The 25,789-nt window shown below is 40.1% G+C and overlaps 1 protein-coding gene across 1 annotated transcript in view; it reads left to right on the top strand.

The window, feature by feature from the left end:
• CUNH9orf135 (chromosome unknown C9orf135 homolog) overlaps positions 1 to 25,789 on the top strand; it is a 69,109-nt gene that overhangs the window by 32,918 nt on the left and 10,402 nt on the right. Inside the window, exon 5 of the mRNA XM_036330884.1 lies at positions 22,714 to 22,771. Coding sequence (XP_036186777.1) covers positions 22,714 to 22,771 — 58 coding nt within the window. The remainder of the gene's footprint in view (positions 1 to 22,713; positions 22,772 to 25,789) is intronic.

Genomic DNA, 25,789 nt, shown 5'->3' with positions numbered 1-25,789 from the left:
GGGGATGGGAGGAGCAGAGAAGGGAGAAGGCAAAAGATGAAGTCTCTAACTGGAGTCTTGGTCCAGTACAGGGTGGGAGCTGTGATCTCATTGGGCCAGGCTTAGACAGGATCTGAAAGAGTCTTATCTGTTGTGTTTGCAAACTTGGGTAATATGCTCAAAGTTGTTTTTTGCATGGACTTTGCTGTTTTTAGTCCACGGCAGAAAATGAGACAGCCAAGGTTCTACATAATAAAGAATTTGATGTCAACAACCTCCCTCCCTAAAGCTCTGATATCAGCATTGAGATCTATATTGCCAGCCACAGATAGCCAGTGGGACCCTGGGTTGTCTTCCCCAACTCAAGTTAGAGAAAGCAGTCTCAGATACAGAAGAAGAACTGGGATGTGCATCTTAAGGAGAAAGAAATGGCAGGGAAAATAAGTGTAGTTAAGCCAGCAAACTGCAGTAGAGGCACTCAACCCATATTTCCGCAACTCACAGTGAAGACACCAATTTAGCCTCTCTTTTCTTGTTTTAAAATATATTATTATTGATTTCAGAGAGGAAGGGAAAGGGAGAGAGAGAGAGAAATATCAATGATGAGAGAGAATCATTGAATGGCTGCCTCTTGCATGCCCTACATCAGAGATCAAGCCCGCAACCCAGACATGTACCCCGACCGGTAATTGAACCATGACCTCCTGGTTCATAGGTCAATGTTCAAACACTGAGCAACACCGGCTGGGCTAGCCTCCGTTTTCAATGGACTACTTATGTAGGCATCAAAAGCGGAGGCAACTGATAGTTTTAGGAGTAACACAGATGAAGTCTCAATTGAAAAGCTCATAACACACCTAAAGAACAAAATCATCATGAAGAATGAGCTACAGGCAACCAACATGAGAGGAAACAGACCTGATGGAGCAAATGAAACAGGAATTTAAAACCAATGGAACAAAAAGCTAAAGCTTTATTATTTAGGGAAATGAAACAGCAGGAAATGTAGACAAAATAATAAAAATCAAGTTGACATTAATATCCCAACAGCAATGCTGGATATAAGAGCGTAACATTAAAGTATTGAAGGAAAAGAATTTTGATCCCACAATTATTTCAGTGTGAGGGTCAAATAAAAATGCGGGTATAAAAGGGCTGGTTTCAGACTTGCTATCCTGCCATGAACCACTGCAGAACTGGACAAATACATCAAGTGTTGGGCAGCAACCTGTGAGGCTCTGTGCTCCTTGAGATGGGAGGTGAGCATCACATTCTCCTCTGACTCACTGAGAAAAGCTTTTCTGGCTGTGGTATAGGCAGGTGAACCCAAGTGTAGAGCAGTGTTCTTGTTGAGCCTGGAGATGGGAATAGGAATTTAGAGCTTCTGATAGGACTGGAATTTGTAGGACAGGATATTGGAGAGAAGGAAACCTGCATGGGGTTCACCTCAGATGATTGGTCAGAGCCTGGACTCTGGGTGCACTATCAAATCAGTAGCCCTAGCATTAAAAAATCAGCTAGAGCTGTCTTTGGTATACTCTGAAATTTCACAATGATGCTGTCTCCTGTGTATTGTGTAGTAGGCTCTGGGCATACATTACCTGCCTTCAAATCCTGGGCCTTCCACTTAAAGATCTTGGGCACATTTTGTACATCAGTTTCTTTATCTGTAAAATGCAAGTAATAATTATAAAGGCACCCATTTTATAGGGTTATTGTGATGATTAAATAAGTTAATGTATGTAAAACAATTAGAAGGGTAACTGATGCATGTATGGTAAGTGCTGTGCAAGTCAGCTGGGCCAGATACTTGATGAACACTTTCAGTCTAGAAACTCCTACCTATCAATTCAGGGCAATGTCCTTGATTTATTTCATTGATGATTTATACCTTCCATTTTCTCTGTTCTCTCTTTTTGGAAAGTCTTTATTTAGATATTGGATTGCTTGCCCTGTTCCTTTAATTGTCTTATCTTTTCTATTTTATTTTTGTCTTTACTATCTACTTTGTTCTCTGTTTCTTCAACCCTACTATTGAGTTCAATTTTTGTTTTCTGAATCCTTCTGTTTTTATAGGATCCACTATTTGATTTTATGACCACAATATCTTCTTTTACCTACCTGGAGGTGTTATACTGATAGTTTATTTTTCTTTATTTTTTCCTCCATGCATATAGTCTCTTATTTTGTCCAAGAATGCTCTCTTGTTTCTGTTTGTAGTATTTGTTTGTAGTTATATATCTTCCATGCTAGGGGTTTCCATAAAGTGTTCAGAAATTAATCCTTAGTTTTCTCTTCATGAGATGAGGCTTTTTGGGCCTGTGAGTAAGGCTTATTGACTTGGAATTTCACTGGAGGGATCTAGGTGGGTCTTTTTCTTCTTCTTCTTCTTCTTTTTTTTTTTATAGAAGCCCTTGTGTCAGTATTTTAGTCTTTCTGTGGGCACTGGTCAGATTCCCCAGAGGAAGCTCTCACCCATCTGAAAGGTGAAAGGCTGGGGCCTGTGTTCCTGCAGTCAGTAGGGCAATTGGCTGGGACATCAATATTCATACTTCATTGTGTATGGTCACTGAACCATGTTGTTGATCAAGGACTTTCTCTTTTATTCTTTCCAGTGAATAAATTTCTAGCTTTCTGCTGGCAATAACCCAGCAGTGTGGAGTGCAGTTGGGGCCTGGAGTTCTAACTGCTTCTCAGACAGCTCTTCCCCAGGCCTCCCTTGCTGCTTCAGGACTCAGCTTTCTGCTAAGTCAGAACCACTTGTCCATTTTCTCTTGAGCTTCCAAAATTTGTTACTTTTTTTAAAAAATTAAATCTTTATTGTTCAGTTTATTACATTTGTTCCTCTTCCCCCCCCCCCCATAACTCCCCTCCTCCCAGTTCCCACACCACCCTCCGCCCTCACTCCCCACCCACTGTCCTCATCCATAGGTGCACGATTTTTGTCCAGTCTCTTCCCGCATCCCCCACACCCCTTTCCTCCCCAAGAATAGTCAGTCCATTCCCTTTCTATGTCCCTGATTCTATTATAATCACCAGTTCATTCTGTTCATCAGATTATTTATTCACTTGATTCTTAGATTCACTTGTTGATAGATGTGTATTTGTTGTTCATAATTTGTATCTTTACCTTTTTCTTCTTCTTCCTCTTCTTAAAGGATACCTTTCAGCATTTCATATAATACTGGTTTGGTGGTGATGAACTCCTTTAGCTTTTCCTTATCTGTGAAGCTCTTTATCTGACCTTCAATTCTGAATGATAGCTTTGCTGGATAAAGTAATCTTGGTTGTAGGTTCTTGGTATTCATCACTTTGAATATTTCTTGCCACTCCCTTCTGGCCTGCAAAGTTTCTGTTGAGAAATCAGCTGACAGTCGTATGGGTATTCCCTTGTAGGTAACTGAGTTTCTTTCTCTTGCTGCTTTTAAGATTCTCTCTTTGTCTTTTAATTATGATGTGTCTTGGTGTGGTACTCTTTGGATTCCTTTTGTTTGGGGTTCTCTGCGCTTCCTGGACCTGTAAGTCTATTTCTTTCACCAGGTAGGGGAAGTTTTCTGTTTATTTCTTCAAATAGGTTTTCAATATCTTGGTCTCTCTCATCTTCTGGCATCCCTATAATTCTGATGTTGGTACGCTTGAAGCTGTCCCAGAGGCTCCTTACACTATCTTCATATTTTTGGATTCTTTTTTCATTTTGCTTTTCCGGTTGGGTATTTTTTGCTTCTTCGCATTTCAAATCTTTGACTTGATTCTTGTGCTCCTCTGGTCTGCTGTTGGGAGTCTGTATAATATTCTTTATTTCAGTCAGTGTATGCTTAATTTCTAGTTGGTCCTTTCTCACAACATCGAGGGTCTCATTAGATTTCTTGAGGATCTCACTATATTTATCGGCGGTCTCACCAGTCTTTTCGAGGGCCTTACTAAATTTATCGGCGGCTTCTAGACAGTTCTTGAAAGACCTTAAAAGTGTGGTTTTGAACTCTATATCCAGCATTTTGCTTTCCTCCATTTCTGTCATTTGTGTCCTGTTTCTTTGTCTCCGCATTTTTTATGCTTTCTTGGTGCACCCACTAGTGGTCTTTGTGCGCAGTCTTGTTGTAGTTAAGCCTTGATTGTTGTAGGTAACACTGGGAAGGATTTGACCTCCAGGCCAACTGGCTGTGAGAATCAGCTGTGTCTGCAGTGGGAGAACTTCTGTCCTCTAGGGAGGTGCTAATCTAGCCTTTGCCTGAGGCTATCCAGCAAATGCCTCTGTGCAAGGCTTGGGCGGGGTGGGGGTGGGGTCTGAGGGGATCAACAGTGCGGGTGGAGCGAGCAGTTATGGCTGCTCTCAGTCCCGTCCCCAGAGGCTCTGCCTCTCAGTGTCCTAGCAACCTCTTCAAGTACCTCGGAGAGAAAGCTGCCCTCGAGTTCCGACTGATGCCAGACAGTCCCGCTTCTCCCGTTTGAGTCAGGGTCCCCAGAGATTTGCCCGAAACTGGAGCCCAGAGCCAGAGACTCCCTCCCTGGGACAACCGCGCCCTCAGCCACCAGCCCGCTCCGCATGCACCTCCGCACCTTTGTATTTTACTTCCGCACCGCACCTCCTCTGAGTCTCGGTATGCTTTTCTCTTTCCTTCTAGTTGTAGAATTTCCCCTCAGCCAGCCTTCCTGTGGTTCTGGGTGATGTCCATTCCATCTTTTAGTTGTATTTTTGAAGTGGTTGTGCGAGGCAGCAATCTCCGGTGTTTACCTATGCCGCCATCTTGGTTTTTCCTAAGATCCAATATCCAAAATTTGTTACTTTTGTCTCTTTTTTTGTTTTCCCTGTTCTTGTGGATTTATTATGTTTAAAAGTCTCTTTAATGTGGTTTTAGTAGATCTTTTTGAGGAAGCAAGATGCAAGGTATACATTCATTCTTTTTTCTTATCTTTAAAAAATTTTTTTTCTTTATTGATAAGGTATCACATATGTGTCCTTATCCCCTCATAAAGTACCCCCCCTGCACCTCCCGCTCATGCCCTCATCCCCCCTGGTGTCTGTGTCCATTTGTTATGCTTATATGCATGTATACAAGTCCTTTGGTTGATCTCTTCCCCTTACCCCCACCCTCCCCTACCTTCCCTCTGAGGTTTGATGGTCTGATCAATGCTTCTCTGTCTCTGGATCTGTTTTTGTTCATCAGTTTATGTTGTTCATTATATTCCATATATGAGTGAGATCATGTGATATTTATCTTTCTCTGCCTGACTTATTTCGCTTAGCATAATGCTCTCCAGTTTCATCTGTGCTGTGGCAAATGGTAGGAGTTCCTTCCTTTTTACAGCAGTGTAGTATTCCATTGTGTAGATGTACCACAGTTTTCTAATCCACTCATCTGCTTATGGGCACTTAGGCTGTTTCCAAATATTAGCTATTGTAAATTGTGCTGCTATGAGCATAGGGGTGCATTATATCCTTTCTGATTGGTGTTTCTAGTTTCTTGGGATATACTCCTAGAAGTGGGATCACTGGGTCAAATGGGAGTTCCATTTTTAGTTTTTTGGGAAACGCCATACTGTTCTCCACAGTGGCTTCACAGGTCTGCATTCCCACCAGCTGTGCATGAGGGTTCCTTTTTCTTTGCATCCTCACCAGCACTTGTCATTTGTTGATTTGTTGATGATAGCCATTCTGACAGGTGTGAGATGGTACCTCATTGTCGTTTTGATTTGCATCTCTCAGATGATTAGTGACTTTGAGCATGTTTTCATATGTACATTCATTCTTAACCCTGAAGTCATCAAGTCTCATCTGAAATGCCACCGCCTCCAGAGGAGCTTCCCTTCCTACCGTTACCCTCAGCCCCCATGCTAGGTCCCTTGTGGGTATGTACAGCCCTGTGTGCTTCTTTTATCAGAACGCTATCCACCTTGGTTGCAATTGATTACATTCTTGTTTGTCCCTCTTGCTTTAAAGTCAGTGCTCTGAAGGGCAAGACTGTCTCAGCTCTATCCCTAGTGTCTAACAGAGAGCCTGACCTACAACACAAGCAGAGTGATTATTTCTTGGCTGAATAAATGATTTCTGATGATGAACATTAAATTATAATGGGAAAGGGTGTGGTTAATTCCTAACTTATTTGATTTAGGGCATCAAGGCCTGTAGAACCAAAAGTTGATCTCAATTCTATGCTAGTAAATACATTAGAAGACAAGGTCTCTTTGAAAATCATCTCTTATTGGTTTGAATTGCTAGAATTACTTGTTTTATTTGATTAATGAGAATTAACAAAGAAATACAATATATGAGCACCTTTAACCGCTCTCTGCTAATTTCATACGCAATTATTTCTTTCAGTTAATGTACATTAATTTTAGGGCATTACATACAATAGAATGCTGTGGTATTTTAGAATATGCTCTCTTGAATATTAAATATTCTTTTGCTTCTTGCCAACTGTACAGCTGTGGAAGTTAAATGTCAACTTTAAAAGGCAATGAATAAGGATGAGTTTGCTCAATGGACCAAAATAATGTGCTTCAACTTATAAAAGAAAAGCTGTAATCATAATGTAAATTTAAACCTCAGGTTACCTCTTAACAACAACAAAAAATCAGAAAACAGGTATAGCTTTGTTATTAAGGAGACATCAGTCAGATGCCTTTATATTAATTTTTAATATAACATCCATTATGCTGTGATGGCATTTGACAGTTTGTTTCTTTTCTCACAACTTAACCAAGAGCCTACCTACTTAATTTAAAACCAATGTGAAGATGACACAACACCTTTCCTCCTTAAACTGGAAGCAAACATCTCAGTGAAGCATACTGAAAATCAGAATAACTAGAATGTTGGACACCACTGGACTTGTCACTTTTGACCTTAAATAGAGAAAAGGGCTCTGTGAATAAATTCCTTTCATATAAGTCACAGAGAAAAAAATTAAATTATAGTATAGGAGTAGTTGAGACTAAAAGTGGTATCAATGACTTAAACTTTAAAAATGAGATTTATATAGTTTGAGGCTAATTGAGCTCATCTAGAACCAGAACTATTGTTCCTCTTGAGAGTTGGTTGCATTTCCATCAATGAGTTTCCAAGGAATTGGCATTGGCCAGTGATGGAAGGGGTGACAGGCAAGGAGGCTCAATGGCCTCTTAGATATCAATAGTTCTCTCTCTCTCTCTCTCTCTCTCTCTCTCTCTCTCTCTCTCTCTCTCTCCTCACACAGGGGATTGAACCCACAAACCGGGCATGAGCCCGGACCAGGAATTGAACCTCGACCTCCTGATTCACAGGTCAAAGCTCAACTATTGAGCCACGCTGTCTGGGCCAACAGTGCTCGTAGAGTCTCAAACTGGTACATTACATGTTAGGGGATCTCCAACGTACCTTGCTTTTACTACATGTATAGAGACATGAAAGGTGTAGAAAAGTAATGAGAGGCACATTTTCTTTAAGACACATAGGAAAAGGGGATAGGAACATGAATATAAGTAGGAAGCTAACTTACAAGTCATTTTTGCCCTCCTATCTTGCTCTCAAAAATCCTCAAGGAACTTTCACTTCATTTGGAAGTACTCTTTGTGAGACATGGAAAAATAACTCACTAATTATCAGAAGGCCCCTGGATATATGATTATCTAATATAAAATCATTTTACAATTTGTCCATAGAACAAGACTATTATAGCCAATTCCTTCTAAGTAAGGTTTTCTGTGTATAATAACTGGACTGCAGCTGTGACCATTAACAAACAGCCAGGAACCAAAACAATGGGACAAAAACAATGACAACAAAAACCACATCAAGTAGATCCAAGTATAAATATAATTTTAAACTCTTATTTCTCAGAACCTCTTATTTAAATATGCATGTATAACTAACTGTGTGTGGTCCTGAGATAATGGTTTACAGGAGAAGTTAGTTGTTTTACAGGGAAAATCCAGTTGTGGCGTAGAGCATTTTCTAAGTGAGAAGCAGGTCCATGGGAGCCTGGGTCAGTTTGAGGGCAGCCCAGGAGTACTGACCACCTACTGGAGGATGGAAAGATATAAAAGGTAGACCTCTTATAAGGTCAGCCCAAACCAATGCGTCTTGTTATTTTTATTCAATTTCATTGCCTCCTGATGGTAGTGACATTTTAGGATAAATGACACATTTATCCTAAAATGTGTCATTTCCAGAATTCATCCAAACACTTATTGTGATCCGCATGCCTGGAGAAGAAAGAGATTCACAGTGTTTTGGATCACTGTTTAGTGTTTTTGGACACGGTGTGGTTTTCCAGAAAGGGCATGGTATGGGAAAACAGGAGACACGACTTCTACTTCTGGACCTGCACTCAACTTGCTGTGTGACCTTGTGCTGGCTAATAACCCTCTCTGGCTTCCATGGTTTCCATCTGGAAAATGAGGGGATTGAACCAAATGATCTGTAAAATCCTTTCCTGCTCTAAACTTTTATGATTCTAAGGAGAAAGGCATCTGAAGTCACATAAGTGAACAAGTTAAATGAGGTCAAAAAGTAGTTCAGGCAGTTAAGTTTTCATTGTTGGCATAGAGCACTTATCCATATGTGTGTGGAATGATTACTTCACACTAGTAGTAGCAAGCTTAGGCCACAGTTTTAAACCTTCAATTTATTTCTCTCACGGGTGCATTTAGCATCTGTAAAACCTTTGGCACTCTCTTCAGAGGAACAGGACTGCATGTGAATAATAAGAGGGTTTTTTTTCTTCTTCTTTTCTCAAAATACAGTGCAAGGCATTTAGTTTTTTTCTGTTCAGTCATTTGTGTGGTGGGTAATCTCTTGGTAAAATACCACCCAGGTGTTGAACATTTTTCCAGAAGAAAAGAAAAGTTTAAAAAAATAGCCCTGTCATGACAGTGATGAAGGTAACAACAAAGGAAATGTGAAGAGGAGAGTGGTGTGGTGAAAAGAAAGTAGAATGGGAGCGAGACAGACTGGAATTCAATTCTTGATTCCCCATCTTACTCATTGTAGGACCTTTTGTTTTTGTGTGTCCAGCTTTCTCTTTTTGGACAGCATCCTCTTCATGTAATGGATGGGCTGGTTTTTCTCCCCCACAACCCGAAGTGTTGGCCACATGACCCAGGCTGGGCCAATCAGAAAACACTCTAGGATAATAAGTGGAGTTTAGGGCAAGATGCTCTCATGCTTCAGGTGGCAGATTACAGAGGGCATCTTGCTGCTGTGGGAAGCATCCACCTATGAATGAAGCTAAGCAGAGGTGTGGAAAAAGAATTCTGATGACATTTTTTTTGTATGTGCTGATATATTCCTTTTTGTGTGTGTGTGTGTGTGTTTTCTTAAGTTTAAGTTGGGTTTCTGTAACTTAAAACTTTAAGACTAATACTAATATTAGCAAATGCCTACATGGTGCTTACTATGTGCCAGACATTATTCTAAGGGTTTTACATATGCTAACTCATTTATTCTGACAAAAACTCTGTGACTTGGTTCCATCATTATCTACTTTCTATGGAGGGAAAATCAAAGGCACAGAGAAATAAAAAAACTAGCTATGCAAACTCACATAGCTAGTAAGTGATAACAAGCCAGGATTTGAACTGAGCATCTAATGCCAAATTTCAAGGTCTTAGCCATTTTTTTCTATGCTTCTCTCTGAATGATAGACCAACCAGGAGAACTTTGAACATCACTTTCCTCTGTAAACATGGAGATGATAATTGCTACATTTAGGCAGGCCAGGTCTTGAGTGCCAAGCTCATAAAGGAAGTACTGGGAAAAGGTTCTTTATCTCTTTTGAAATTTTTGGAATCAATTTTTCCATTTTTTCAAACAAACTGGGTTAATGGTTTCTAATATATACCTTGGTTTTGGCTTGACACTTTCCCTGAGGAATCTTGCCTGAGGTCATATCACCAACTGGGGCTCCCAGGAATAGGTGGCTTAGCTAGTGCTGAGTAACTGATTGCTTTTCTAGTTGGCCAAATGTGCTGAAATGACTTCAGAGTCAGCCTACCTGCTATTGCTCTTTGCATTACTCCTTCCTTAGCTGGTGTACATTGAAGCCGAATGACTAAGTGGAACACTTATCCATTCGTTAATATTTGGGGCTGTGACTTAGATTCTGAGTTGAGTTCTGCGCCTTGGCACAGGAGTGTTTTAATGGTGGGTAACAATAACCTATTCCATTTCTGTCCTTGTAGGGTAATTCAAGTAATTTGATAAGAAAATTTTTGTGAAAGCACATGATATAGTACCTGTTAGACCTAAAGTTAGGGCATCATAATATGCTAATTCAGAACATTCTTACAAGCCTTTATTGTATCTAACTTCCTTAGAATAGCTATTCAAGTTGCACCCACAAAGTTGAAGGTCAGGTTTCTTTGTGTATTCAGGTGTGCTCACTAAGGTCCTCCAGATAAAATATGAAGATAGGCACATTTGACTTATTTATTGTGGTTGCTAATCTCCTGAGGTGGCCTCCAACAATTCCTCCCACTCTGTACAAACATGCCACAGCTCCTATCAAGAGGCAAAGGTTATCTGCCTGCCTTCTGAATCTGGGTTGGTCTTGTGACTGGCTTTGATCAATAAAATGTGGCAGAAGTGATGTTCTGGGACATCTGAATGTAGACACACTTAAGGAGACTGGTAGATACTACTTTCTGATTCTTGAAGTTTAATTGACATGCTGTGAGAAGCCAAAGACACATGAAGAGGGCATATGGAGGAGAACCAAGGCACTGTATTTGCCAGCTCCAACTGAGCTCCCAGACAACAGGCAAAACTGGTTGCCAACCATGGCCTTGAGCTATCTTAGATATTCCAGTCTAGTCAAATACCTGCATGCCTGTAGCTGTGATGTCCCATGGAGCAGAAAAACCACCCAGCTGAACCCAGTCATCCCACAGAATAATCAAAGATAATAAAATGATTGTTATTTTAAGCCACTAACTTTTAAAGCACAGAAATAATTGAAACAACCTTCATGCCTCTAACTACCATGATTATAAGGCTACTTCTACCATTATTTGACCTATAAATAGGTTAGCATATATAATAAAAGGCTAATATGCAAATTGACTGAATGGCGGAACGACCAGTCGCTATGACGTGCACTGACCACTAGCAGACACTCAATGCAGGAGCTGCCCCCTGGTGATCAGTGCGCTCCCCTTGGGAGCGCTGCTCATCCAGAAGCCCTGAGCCAGGCTCATGACTGGTGAGCACAGCAGTGGTGGCGGGAGCCTCTCCCACCTCCGCGATAGCGCTAAGGATATCCAACTGTTGGCTTAGGCTCGCTCCGGTCCCCATGGGGAGCAGACCTAAGCTGTCAGTTGGACATCCCCTGAGGGCTCCCAGACTGTGAGAGGACACAGGCCTGGCTGAGGACGCCCCCCCCCCTTGCACAAATTTTGTGCACCGGGCCTCTAGTTTATAATATTTATAATGACCTATTTGTCATTGCTAATCAATCAGGGATGCAAGCAGTTCAAACTTTTGGGACTGAGATAACAAAACGAGTGGTAAATACTTTCAAAATGTCATGGCTGTGGAATTTATATTTAATTTCCACATTCCTTTTATCCCATGTGTGTTAATGATAAGTCAATATTGCTGGCATTTCTCTTTATGTGAAAATTTATGTGGTTGTCATAAAATACCATTATTTATAATTACTTTGGTGGTGGTGTGGAGGGAGAGAAGGGTTCAGATTTTAGACATATTGAAAGGGATAGACATTTACTTGATGACTGATTAATTATGAGGGTAAAGAAGACTCAAGGTTGATTCCCAAGCTTCTGGCTCAGGTAACTGGGGGTCACTGGGGCTATTTGTTGAGGCAGTTAAGATGGGAGGAAGAACATGTCAAAAAATGGGTTGATATTTGAGACTGGAACAGGAGAGAGGTCACTGACTCAGACCAATTGCTAATTTAAGTATTCTAACTAGTTCCTCTGCCTCCCCTGCAATCCATTCTCCACTATGCAGCTTGAATAACCCAATTAAAATGCAAAGAGAACCATGTCCTTCCACTATTTGATTATTATCCTTACAGTAATGTTTTTTCTTCTAGTGTTGATGACCACATACTATGTGTCTGAGTTAAGGCCTTTATGTGCCTTATTTAATTTAGTTCTCATTCTTTGAGAATGGATGCTGCAACTACAGTGGAGCCTTGACTTACGAGTATCCCAACTAACGAGTTTTTCGAGATACGAGCCGTCTCTCAGCCAATTTTTTTTGCTTTGAGTTGTGAGCTAAAATTCGGGCTTCAGATACCCCACCGCTAGTTGGTGCAGCAAACATCACAGTGAATGCCACAACATCAGCCTAGCATCACGTGTCTCACTTGTTCACTTTTTGATTTGACATACGAGGAATTTGAGTTACGAGCTCCAACAGGGAACGAATAAACTTGTAAGTCAAGGCCCCACTGTACCTCCATTGAAAAGGGCTCAGAGAGGTAAAGTCACTTTCTAAAAGCACCAGAGCTGGGTTTCAAACTCCTGTCTTGTCTGTCTGACTGCAGTGTCTGTGTCCTTAACCACTATAGGAGATTGCCCTTCATGCTTAAATGTATATAATGCTCCATATCCTTCAAAATACTTCCACATGCATTATCCATTATTCCTTTCCTCCATTTGGTAGGTATTTTCTTAATTGTATAGAGGAGGAAATCAAAGCAGAGAGAATTAAGGAATCCAAATTCCTCATTAATTAATTAATCCACCCATTTGTTCTATAAATATGTATGGAGCAGATACTAATAGGGAATTAAGATGCAGAGGGTTGGGAGAAACTAAGATGGCGGCATAGGTAAACACCGGGAAATTGTCGCCTCCCACAACAATTGAAAATTACCGCAAAGGACTGAGCAAACATCATCCAGAACAACAGAAAGGCTGGCTGAGTGTAAATTCTACAACTAGAAGGAAAGAGAAGCACGCTGAGAGCCAGAGGCGCTGCGGAGGTGAAGTGCAGAGGTACGGCGGCTTGCGCGCTCGAGGAAAGGGGGTGGCACCTGAGGACGCAGCTGTCTTTTTGAATCACAAACTCCCGACTGCTCTGAACTCCGGTTCCAGGAAGTCTCTGGGGACCCAGGTCTCATACGGGGAGAAGCTGGTCTGTCCAGCAGCGGGCGAACTTGAAGGCGGCTTTCCCTCAGAGGTGCTTGCAGCCGTTACCGGGACACTGAGACCCGCGACTCCGGGCGGAGAATCAGCCATAGCTCCCTGATCCGCCCTTTGATTCCCTGAGACCCCGCCCCACCCAGGCTGCGGCAGAGGCTTTTGCATGTGAATGTACCTAACTGCAGCCCAGCCAGGCAGACCCGGAACTTCCAAGAGAAGGCCCAAGGCCCCGCAGCGGCTTGCATTGCTTCACAGCTGAGCCTCTTCGTGGCTCCTGCTGTGTGGCCTCAGGCAGAGGCTGAATTAGCACCTCCTTAGATCCAGGAGCCACTGTACCCAGTGGTCAGAGGGGGACCATCCAGATTGCAACTCCTCAGATCCATAAGGGACACACTCAGGGAGCAGACTCAGTGAGCACCAAAGCCCCACTGAAGCAAGTCTTGCCCCAGAAGGGTGTCTTCAGCACAGAAGTTCTCCCACTTTAGACACAGCTGATTCTCAGCCAATTGGCCTGGAGGTCAATTCCTCCCAGTGATTCTACAACAACCAAGGCACCAAGAGTGCACCAAGAGTGTCCACCCCAGGTAACTGGGGAGGCTGAGCTACTGGGCCCTACAGGACACCTGGCGCGCAGGGCCACTCTATCAACACAGGGAAGCTGCCAAAATGCGGAGACAAAGAAACAGGTCACAAATGGCAGAAATGGAGGAAAGCAAACGATTGGATATAGAGTTCAAGGCCACGTTTATAAGGTTTTTCAAGAATTTTATGGAAACCGCCGATAAATTTAATGAATCCCTCAATAAGTATAGTGAGACCATGGAGGACATGAAAAAGGACCAACTAGAAATTAAGCATACACTGACTGAAATAAAGAATAATTTACAGAGATCCAGCAGCAGACAAGAGGATCCCAAGAATCAAGTCAAAGATTTGAAATTCAAAGAAACAAAAAATACCCAACCGAAAAAGAAAAAAGAAAAGAGATTCCAAAAATATGAAGATAGTGTAAGGAACTTCTGGGACAACTTCAAGCGTACCAACATCAGAATTATAGGGGTACCAGAAGGAGAGAGAGGGCAAGATATTGAAAACCTTTTTGAAGAAATAATGACAGAAAACTTCCCATACCTGGTGAAAGAAATGAACTTACAAGTCCAGGAAGCGCAGAGAACCCCAAACAAAAGGAATCCAAAGAGGACCACACCAAGACACATCATAATTAAAATGCCAAGAGCAAAAGATAAAGAGAGAATCTTAAAAGCAGCAAGAGAAAGACAGTCAGTTACCTACAAGGGCGTACCCATACGACTGTCAGCTGATTTCTCAACAGAAACCATGCAGGCCAGAAGAGAGTGGCAAGAAATATTCAAAGTGATGAATAGCAAGAACCTGCAACCAAGATTACTTTATCCAGCAAAGCTATCATTCAGAATAGAAAGGTCAGATAAAGAGCTTCACGGATAAGAAAAAGCTAAAGGAGTTCATCACCACCAAACCAGCATTATATGAAATGCTGAAAGGTATTCTTTAAGAAGAGGAAGAAGAAAAAGGAACTCTGACCATTTGCCACAGCATGGATGGAACTGGAGAGCGGATAAATACCACATGATCTCACTCATTTGTGGAATATAATGAACAACATAAGCTGATGACTGTCGGGACTTGGAGGGAAGGTAGGGGAGGGTGGGGGTAAGGGGGAAAGATCAACCAAAGGACTTATATGCAAGCATATAGGCCTAATCAATGGACATGGACAACGGGGGGGTGAGGGCATGAGCGGGGGGGGGGAGGGGTAGAGGGTAACGTGGGGACAAGGACACATATGTAATATCTTAATCAATAAAAAATATATTAAAAAAAAAAAGATGCAGAGGGTTTAAGTGACTTGCTCAAGGCCGCATGACTGCTTAGTGGTAAACAAAGACTAGAATCTTTGGTTTCACAGTTCTGTGTTCTTGATGGGAGGGGAGAACTGCTTTCAAACTGCTAAGGTACTTAGCAAGGGCTTAGCTTGGATCAGGAGTAAAAGCAGATTCAGTTTGTCCTCCATTATATCTTCCTTCTCTATCTCCTGGACACTAGCTCCTTAGAAGTTGATTTCTAAAACACAAGTGTGGCATTCAGCAGCTGTGGCACACTGATCAGATTTGGTGTATGTGGCTTCATTCAGTAGGTAGAAGGAGGAGGAAATAGCAGGGATATTCATTTCAGCACAATATATTTTATTTTTAAATGATGAATGCTGTTAAGAATGAGACAGGCCCTAACCAGTTTGGCTCAGTGGATAGAGCATCGGCCTGTGGACTGCAAGGTCCCAGGTTTGATTGTGGTCAAGGGCATGTACCTTGGTTGCCGGCACATCCCCAGTAGGGGGTGTGCAGGAAGCAGCTGATCGATGTTTCTCTCATTGATGTTTCTGACTCTCTATCCCTCTCCCTTCCTCTCTGTAAAAAAATCAATAAAATATATTACAAAAAAAAAACACCAAGAATGAGACAGAATTTCCCAGAGTGGATGTAAGCTCCCCCTTTCCTCCTACCACACACAGTCAGGTAGACCCCTTGGACCCCTGTGGCTAAATAAGTAATCTGGCTAAACAATGGCCCTCATCTTAAATAATAAATGCAGGGTCTGCTACTGCCAGTGATGGGATTAATTCCAAATTAATTCTCTGCTTCTTTGAGTCACGTACTCAGATTCAGACTCTGAGGTGGGACCTTCTTGTTTGCAGAATAGAGGTCATATTTCCTTGTTTTGGCTGCTGGGAAGCTGGGAGAGGAATTACCTTCCTCTCCTCCAGACAAAACAGAAAGGAAGCAATTGATCTTCAAAGTTCTTCCAGGTTTGAGAACTGTGATTCTGTGGGTTTTAGCGCATTGTCTTGTCATAGATTTCCACAAGTTACCACTGGTGTTAGTGCACGTGTAGGTATTTTAACAAGTACCATGGCTTTAATGATAACTTGAGTATCAGACTTCTCTTCCTTTCTCATCTTACAAAACATCTCTAGTTATTCTCTGCCTTACATCCATTAAAGATTAATGGGGGTGCATGTGGCAAATTGTGGGTAGTGCCGAGTGAAAGTAGTTGTCCAACTTCCAAGTGTCCTCACAGCATGGATTATCCTGGTGAGTTTATCAGAATCTTGTCTTCAGTTTTATATTTCCTTCCCTTTTATTCATGCTTCAGAATTTGACTGACTCATGAAGATTGATGTGCTCCTGAAACTCACAAAGAAATCCAGAATTCTAATAGTTAATTTATAATGAGAAAAAATGTTCAGGCACACCAGTCATGTCAGCCTAATAAAAGCATTCTCCTGTGGTTTAAATAAAAACATATAGGAAGCTAAACTATAATCAGAATGTTGTTCAGAGTGTTTGGCATCAGGGCAAGGGGAGTTAATTATATGATTACGATAATCAATGATCCCAGACTCTGATTGCCTGGTTATAATAGCCAGGGTACTTTCAGTTGTAGGTGACAGACATACAATTAAAATTATCTTGGGCCAAAAGAAGAGTTTGTTTAAAAATTACCGAATACCGCTCTGGGAAATTCCATGGACGAGTTGGTTTTCAAAGACTGCCGGAATCAGGACTAGAAATCCTCCAGGGTTCTCTCCCTGTTGTCTTCATTCACTCCTTCTGCAGGTAAGGATGTTACCTCCCATGGTTCTCATCCCGGGAGAGTGACTGGCCCTTTTCCATTGGTATCTCTGAAGAAATCCCACTCGAGAGCCCGGCTGCCTGTGGGCTGGAGGCTGATGTTTGGACCTATACGCTATAGGTAGGGATGGAGTAGTAAGCAGCACCAGGAGGCACAGGCTTGCTCCTGGTGGCTCCAGGCAATGAATGGAAGTCATTGTTGGCTGCCATTTGCTGGTTTGGAACACTGATGTTGATGTAATCCATCTCTGCTCCCAGAACCAGAGCAGTCTGTTTATGAGCCAGGACATCTCTTCCCCAGGAAGATGCCTCCCTCACTTTTCTGACCTTGTGCTTTCCTGAGTTTCTCTGAAGGCCATTTCTCTTCTAATGGACTTGTTCTTTTCTTATATTCTCTATTCAGCTATAGCTTTAAGCTGATATCTAAGAGGAAAATTTATGTTGATTTTTAAAATATTTTTATTCTCAAAAGACCATCTTATTTCAAACTTGATGAAACATATCACTTAAAGATTGTTGCTCTGTTCTGCAGATTTGAAAGGGGGGGAGGGTGCTAATCATAAAGAGTTTATAAATAACTGACTGAAAGTCATTCAGTATTTAAATTGTTGGAGCATCGTCCTGTACCAAAAGGTTGTGGGTTCAATTCCCAGTCAGGCCAGTCAGGGCGCATACTTAGGCTTGGGGCTCAATCCCCAGGTGGGGCATGAATGAAAGGCAACCAATCAATGTTTCTCTCTCTCATCTATGTTGCTCTCTCTCTCTCTCTCCCCCTATACCTCTTTCTTTAAAATCAATAAAACGTATCCTTGGATGAGGATTAAAAAATAAATAACTGAATATTTTAATTTCCACTATTACTTTGTTCTCATTGTAAATCTATATCTCTTTATATCTAATTTTATTGCTTTATTCATTCAATGTTTTTCAATGCCTACCTTGTATCAGGCTCTGTGCTGGGAGATGATAATAAGATAGGGAGAAGGGCCTGAGCATGGATGGAATGGGTTTCTGCCTACTTTAAGTGAGTAGAGAGATGCCCAATGCTGCCTTGCAAGTTGGCCTGCCCAAAGCAAACTGTGATATTTGACTGATAATCATATCATTGGAGTCATAACTTTGGAAAAGAAAAGATAGGCAGATAAGTCCATTGTCATCTATTAATACTTAAACATCTTAAGATTATGGAATATTTTCTTTATATTTCCATGTTAAGATTATTAAATATTTATATATAAATACTATTCAAACTCCCATTTATCTACTCATTACCTGATTATAAATATGTTAACATCTTTACAAAATTTGCTTTATATTTTTTAGAGAAAAATTTATAATAACTTACATAGCCATCAATATATTCATTGTATTGTTGGACATTACCTTCCAGATTTTCACCATTACACATGAGGTTGCATTGACTCTCCTTATACATGTCTCCTCGAGTATATATGCAAGGATTTCTCTATACTCAGAAACAGAATTTCTGGGTATTAAGATATATGCACCTTCAATTTAGCAAGGCACTGCCACCAGTAGTGTATAAATATACACATTATTTCATATCCTTAAAAATATCCTTACTTTTTACCAATCTTATGGGTATGAAATGGTACCTCATTGTTGTTTTACTTTGCATTTCACTAATCACTGAATTTCTCTTAAAATATTTACTAGCCTTCTGGTTTCTTTTACTGTGAATTGACTGTTTATAGGCTTTGTCCATTTTTCTATGGGATTTTGTCTTTCATGATTTCATTAATAATGTTTGTTCTGGGTATTAATCTTGTTTTGATTAATTTTATGATTTTTCTACTCTATGGCTTCTCTTCTAACTGTTCAAGCTGTCTTTTGATCAATAGAAGTTTTAAATTATAGTTTAATCAAAACATATATAATGTCAGACTGTAAACATTTTAGAAATTACATATATGTGTATATATACATATATAAACACATATGTAACATACTAGAGGCCCAGTGCATGAAATTCGTGCATGGGGGTGGGGGGGGGCGTCCCTCAGCCCGGCCTGCACCGTCTCTAATCTGGGACCCCTCAGGAGATGTCCGACTGCAGTCCGGGACGGCTGACTCTTAACTACTCTCCTGCCTGCCTGCCTGATTGCCCCTAACCACCTCTGCCTGCCGGCCTGATCACCCCCTAGCTGCTTCCCTGCCAGCCTGGTTGCCCCCTAACTGTCCCCCCCCCACTGCCAGTCTGGTCACCCCTAACTGCCTCTGCCTGCCGGCCTGATCACCCCCTAACTGCTTCCCTGCCGTCCTGGTTGCCCCTAACCACCTCTGCCTTGGCCCCCGCCACCATGGCTTTGGAAGGATGTCTGGACTAATTAGCATATTACCCTTTTATTAGTATAGATATTGATTGAGTCATAAACAAGGGAGTTATTTTATGTCCTTCAATAAATTTTGTATCTTTTCGTAAATATCTTATAAATCTTGTTACATATATTGCTATAAGAATTTTAGAAATTTTATTGCAATTATAAATGGGATTTTTCCACTTAGTCATTCATGCTTTCTAATTTCTTATTGCTGATACATGAGTATACTATTTTTGTGTATTGATCTTATATCAAACAATCGTCCTGAAACTTGCCTGATGTTATGATTCAAAGATTCTCTTAGATTTTTAGATGTAGACAGTTTTATTATCTGTGGACAACGAAAATTTTGTTTCTTCCATTCCAATTATTATACTAATGATTCTTTTTCTTGTTTTACTACCTTTGCTAGAATGTCTAGTGCATTGCTGAATAGAAAAGCTGATAGAGGACTTCTCTGACCAGGAATGTTTCTGGGGAGGAGTTTCATCAGCTTAGTTTTTATTCTTATTTACTGTTTTCTTCTCATAGTAATGTTGCCTTTTTTTTTTTTCTTTTTTTCTTTTCTTTTTTTTTTTTTTTTTACATTTTAAGTATGTTTAATTTTCCTGGCCTAGCAACAATCAGGTAAATTTGGGGGGGGGGGGGGGGCGGGGGCAGAGGGAATAAGAAGTTTGGACCATTTCCTCAATATTTTAGTTCAAGAGTGCCCTCTTCTGTTAGAACAGTGAAGTGAACTTTATTTCATTAATGACTTTTATTATTATTATTATTCTTTTTTTTGGAGGAGCGGTGGTTTTAGGACCCTTAATTTCTGGGCTTGATTTCTTATTTTTCTTTATTTTGCCAGCTGTCCCCACCCCCGCTTCCTTGGAATCATTGCACACCAAGGCTGCCATTGTGGGCTTGCATACTTTCCAAGCCTCTTTCTTAAAAGCCAATGTTCAAATCCTCTAGTCTCAGACTTGGTCTCAGTTTTTTTCCATCAGAGAGGGATGCTCTATTTCTGGGTCCATGTTCTCTGTGTTCCATCCCCACTGGGGAGTTGCCACTCTTTCCTCTCTTCCATGTAATCTCTGCCCGATTTTGCTCCAGCTTGGGCTCAGATCTAACTCTACCAATTCTGGATTGTTCTCCTCACTACATTAAACTGAAGTTTGTAGACTTTTCTGGCCTCGGTTATGCTGCATGCATGGAAAATTGTGTGATTTTATTTGTGTTGCTGTTGATATGTATAGTTTTGGAGGATGTATGTAGAAATTTGGATTTAAGGAACTGAAGGATCTAGAAATGTTTTACAGTCCTCCTCTATGCCTGTGGAATTATCATTTTATCTTTGTGATTCTGTCATTTTTTGCTTTACATATTTTATATGTTGTTGAGTATGTCATATATTCTTGGTGACTTATTCCTTTAATCAGTAGGTAATGATTAGCAAATCTTTATAATTAATAGTTTTTGGTTAATATTTGTATGATATATCTTTTATATTCTTTTTGCTTTCAAACTTTACTTGAAAATAATTCTAGTTATAAAAGCATAGAATCAGACTGCATAACACAATTTGTAGTTCAATTTAAGTCTGAGAAAATACTTTCCCTGATGGGCTTTACCCCTTTACTTTCATTGTGATTGCAAAGACATTTAATTTTATGATTTTAATTTGTCTGGCAAGCAGAAATTGATTTTTCCTTTCTGGTATTCACAGTTCCTGCTTTGTATTAGATTGGCCTCTTTTGGGGGAAAAAAAAGTCCTATTTGCTGGTTTGAAAGTTACACTTCTAATTTTTGTTCTTTTAGTTTCCAGTACCCAAACTTTAGTGTGCATCAGAATCACCTAGAGGGTTGTGAAAACACAGATTGCTGGGCCCACCCTCAGAATTTCTGATTCCGTAGATCTCGAGTTGGACTGAAGTAGTCACACACTGCTTAACAACAAGGACACACTCTGAGAAGTGCATCATTAGGCGATTTCATTGTTGTGCAAAGATGGTGGAGTGTATTTACTTAAACCTGGATGGTGTAGCCCACTGCACACCGAGGCTGTACGATATAGCCTATTGCTCCTAAGCTACAAACATAGAATGCAGGCCTGTTCCTGTGCAAAATAACATGAGGTTAAATCAAGCACAAAAGAAAATGATGCAGTCATGAGGTGTATGAGTCTGCTGACCGACTTAACACGGCATATTGCTTTACAGAAAACTTTTTATTCTAGCAGAAAGAATATACTTTAAAGTAGCAATAAAAAGTATAGCATATAAATACACAAACCAGTAACGTGGTCATTTATTATCATTCTCAAATATTATGTGCTCTACATAATTGTATGTGCTGTACTCCTATACACCAGCAGTTCCGTAGGTTTGTTCACACCAGCATCACCACACGCACGTGAGTAAGGTGTTGCACTACAATGTTATGATGACTACACCACCACAAGGCAATAGGAGTTTTTTAGCTCCATTTTAATCTTATGAAACCCCTGTCGTATATTTGGTCCATCGTTGACTGAAACACCATTACGCGGCACATGACAGTATTCGCATTTCTTTAACAAGCTACTACTCTGGAAACCACTTCTTGTCAGGAATTGGTGATTATCACCAGGTAGAACCTGGGACACTTCAGTTTGCGGGCTGATGCTCTATCCACTGAGCCAACCCGGCTAGGGATGGAATTCTTTATTTGTTGGATTATGTTACTTTCCCACCAGCTCGGCCATGCATTGAAATGTTTCAGTTTCCCTGTACCCAATATTTTTAGATGTGCAATTACCAGCGGAGTTTCTTTGACCATCTCATTTCATAATATTCTCAGAACAGAGAATTAGGACTTTAATTTCTCATTGGAAAATAATTTCCTCCCAAACCCCACCCTCAGTTTCAAACAGAAAGAAACTTTCTGGCAAGTTTCCCTGGACTGGTTACTGTAGTTTTTTGGTCTCTATTATATGGAGACTCCTGGCTGTAAGAGTTTAGCAATTTGCCTTCTGTGGAATCCCCAAGACCATGTCTTCTGCTCTTTGACCTGCAGCTCAAACTGCAGTCCTGTCCTTGGGACATATGGCTTCCCATTCTAATGAGTGTGTTCTTCATTTCCAACATTTCAAGTTTTCCCTTTTGAGCCTGGCTGTGCTTCTACACTTTGGGGAGGGAGGGTGTATTTCATCTGCATTTCTGTGTGTTTAATGGGAGGAGGTTGGAGAAGCTATGTTATCTCCGTCCTCGTGGTTGTCTGCTATTATCTTTTCAGTTGTCATCCAGCAGAGAACATAGGGCATAGGATCAAAAAGAGTTGAGGGGCAGAAAATGGGTGGTAAAGTGAGTCCCAAAAGTCCAGAATGCACCCAAGCTCAGGTAATAATTTAAAATCCTTGGGATTGGTAGCGTATCATTAGCACAGGAGAGTAGTGGGTGGTGCTGAGTAGGAAGTAATGGAGGAAGGGCCTCCTGCTGGTGATAGGTAACACTGAAAACAAGGCTGAGACAGTGTGGGTTTTAAAATTTTTATGGGGGCCAATTCTTCTTGAAATGGTTTTATTTTATGTGATGTATACACCACTAAAACATTTAAATATGTTTGTTTTTTAAGTCATTCTTTTCTCAGATACTGACTTTCCCTCTTAGGTGTGCATTGACGACATATGCTGAAAACTACACTCCACCATATAATTATCAGCTACTTGTGAGTATAAGAGGGCTGTGAAGCCACATTCTAATACTTGTTTATGTACATAAAATGGTTCTGCACATCTAGTGTAAATAGTCAAGCTTGGGAAGAGAGGACAATTGCTGAGATTTATGATGTTTTATATTTATTTAGAGATATTTTCTATTTGAGGGAGTCAATAGAATGTTTTATTGTTATGATTTATTTTTAGATGTTTATAGATTTCAGGGAGAAAATATTGTAGTGTCCAAAACATATTAGTTACTTTCTTCTTCATCTTGTTTTATTATCTCTGTCCCGGAATTTAATTTATCTGGAATAAGAACCTGCCTTTCTATTCATTTGTATTGCATTGACACATAAAAGTAAGTGGCTTAATTTAGCTCTGGGAAATGTGTATGTTGATAATATATGTCCAGTTTATTACTTTAATATATTTGTACTTAAAAAATTATACAACAGAAACAGAACAAGGCTGCATCTTATTAGGCTTGTCTATTAACCAGTGTAATAGATAAGGTATTTGATTATTGAAAAAGAGAAGAAAATTTTTATCTTTATTTTAAGATAGTATGATTACCTTCTTAGGAAAACCAAGATATTAAACTGAGAATTAAATAAGACCATTTAGTAAGTGAGTAAATACAAATTAGCATATGAAAAACAGTATCTTTCCTTCACATCAGCACTAACTGGTTAGTAAACTATTAAAGAAAAAGCATACAAATTACTATAGCAACACAAATTTAAAATACTTTCATCAGGAAAAGCTTAGATGAGTAAAGATCAATAAGGATGTGGTAGATTGTCTCTAAGATGGCTGGCCTTCTGTTGGTGCTGGCCACTTTCCCAGCAAGATGTGAATGTCTCTTTGCCTTTTGAATCTGGACTGTCGGGCTTTTGATTTGATCAATAGAACATGGCAAAAGTAACCCTGTGCCAGATGTAGGCCTAGCTTATAAAAAGACTGCTTTCAAATCTCTTGGAGCCCTGAGCTACCTCAAGAGAAATCCAGGCTCCTGGGCTAGAGGGAGAGGCCATGAGCAGAAACACTATTGAACTTGGCTGAGGAATGAAGAAGCCATCTCGGACATTCAGCCGACCTGAGCCTGGACTCCCACTCCAGCTGCCATCCGACTGCAACCCATGAAAGATTCCAGCCATTAATTTTTAAAAATATTCACTCAGAGGTAAATAGAGCTCTCAAATAAAAGGGAATAACTACCATTTTAGAGGACTGGAAAACTAAATTAATTAAAAATTAAATTTATACATTTAATACGCAGCTGGGTGAAGATGGGGTGAGATTTTTTTTTAAATCCTCACCTGAGGGTATATTTTTAAATGTATTTTAGAGAGAGAGGGAGGAGGAGGAACTGATCAACTGCCTCGAGTATGCACCCCAACCAGGGATCAGACTCACAACCTAGATATATGCCCTGACTGGGAATCAAACCCACTACCTTTTTGGTATATGGAATGATACTCTGACCAACTGAGCCACCCTGCCAGGACCAGATGGGTTATTTTATCTGTTGCCAGGCAAATTGTAAATTATTTTAATCTTTCTGGAAAGGAATTTGGCAGTATGTATCAAGATACTATTTGATCTAATAATTTTCCTTCTAAGAAATTTCCCCAAAGGAAAATAATTTAAAATGCAGAGATACTAGTCACTGGATTATTTATAATGGCTAAACTTGGAAAATGCTTTATGTTTTAGTATTAGAAATAGTACTAATTGAATATGCTATAATCATATGATGAGGTTGTTGTATCCTTTATAACATGAAAGATAGCTCTTAGTGTCTTGATAAATCTTCATTTAAGGCAGTGGTTCTCAACCTTCCTAATGCCGTGACCCTTTAATACAGTTCCTCATTTTGTGGTGACCCCCAACCATAAAATTATTTTCGTTGCTACTTCATAACTGTAATTTTGCTACTGTTATGAATCGTAATGTAAATATCTGATATGCAGGATGTATTTTCATTGTTACAAATAGAACATAATTAAAGCATAGTGATTAATCACAAAAACAATATGTAATTATATATGTGTTTTCCGATGGTCTTAGGCGACCCCTGTGAAAGGCTCGTTCGACCCCCAAAGGGGTCGCGACCCACAGGTTGAGAACCACTGATTTAAGGTTAAGAAAAACATTAGTATGCAAAATTGAACATATATTTTATCTAAACTACATAAAACATAGAAGAAAAAAATGAAAAAACTGTCAAAATGCTACTAAAGTTGGTCATTTTCTTCATCTCTACACTTTTTATCCTGATTTTTATAATCAGAAAACACACAAGGAAACAAATACGTTACTTAAAAATGCAATTCAGGCCTGTTTCCTTATATACATGGAATTTGGTTCCATCTCTAAACAAAATGAAGTTGAAGACATAATTACAAACTCACAAAGCCTCAAGGACGAATTTTCTATAGGCAGAAATTTAAGGGTGTATTTATTCTCTGAGTGCATAAGTCTTTAGCCATTGTGTTACATACTTATGGTTTTAATTTTTTCAGCATTATTTCTAATATTTCTCCATTGCTTATTTCCACATTAATAGCACAACATGCCATGGCAGTTGTTTGGCTTTAGTTAGAGTTTTGTTCATTCACTTCCAAGCCAAAGTAATTGATTTTGAGACATGTTTTTAGCACTGCTTTTTAGCACCCCTATTTAATGAATGGTTGCATTACATTCTTATAGAATATAAAAATATTTTAAATTATAAGTGGGTGGATAAATAACAGCAGAATAGTAACTGAGGTTATCTTGCATATAAACAAGTATCTATATATATAAAAGCCTAAGTGACTGGCCTACCGACCGGCCGGTAGGTATGACATGCACTGACCACCAGGAGTCAGATGCTTAACACAGGAGTGGAAACCACAGGCATGGAAACATGGTACAGACTGATGAATCTCAGAGGGAAGAGGGGAGGGGGAGGGTGGGAAGAGATTAATCAAAGATCTTACATGCATACTAGAGGCCCAGTGCATGGATTCATGCACCTGTGG

The sequence above is a fragment of the Myotis myotis genome, unplaced genomic scaffold (genome assembly GCF_014108235.1).
Source record: "Myotis myotis isolate mMyoMyo1 unplaced genomic scaffold, mMyoMyo1.p scaffold_m19_p_12, whole genome shotgun sequence".
In the NCBI taxonomy this organism is placed as follows: domain Eukaryota; kingdom Metazoa; phylum Chordata; class Mammalia; order Chiroptera; family Vespertilionidae; genus Myotis; species Myotis myotis.
The sequence above is the reverse complement of the archived record's forward strand: the minus strand, read 5'-3'. Positions and strand labels throughout refer to the sequence as shown.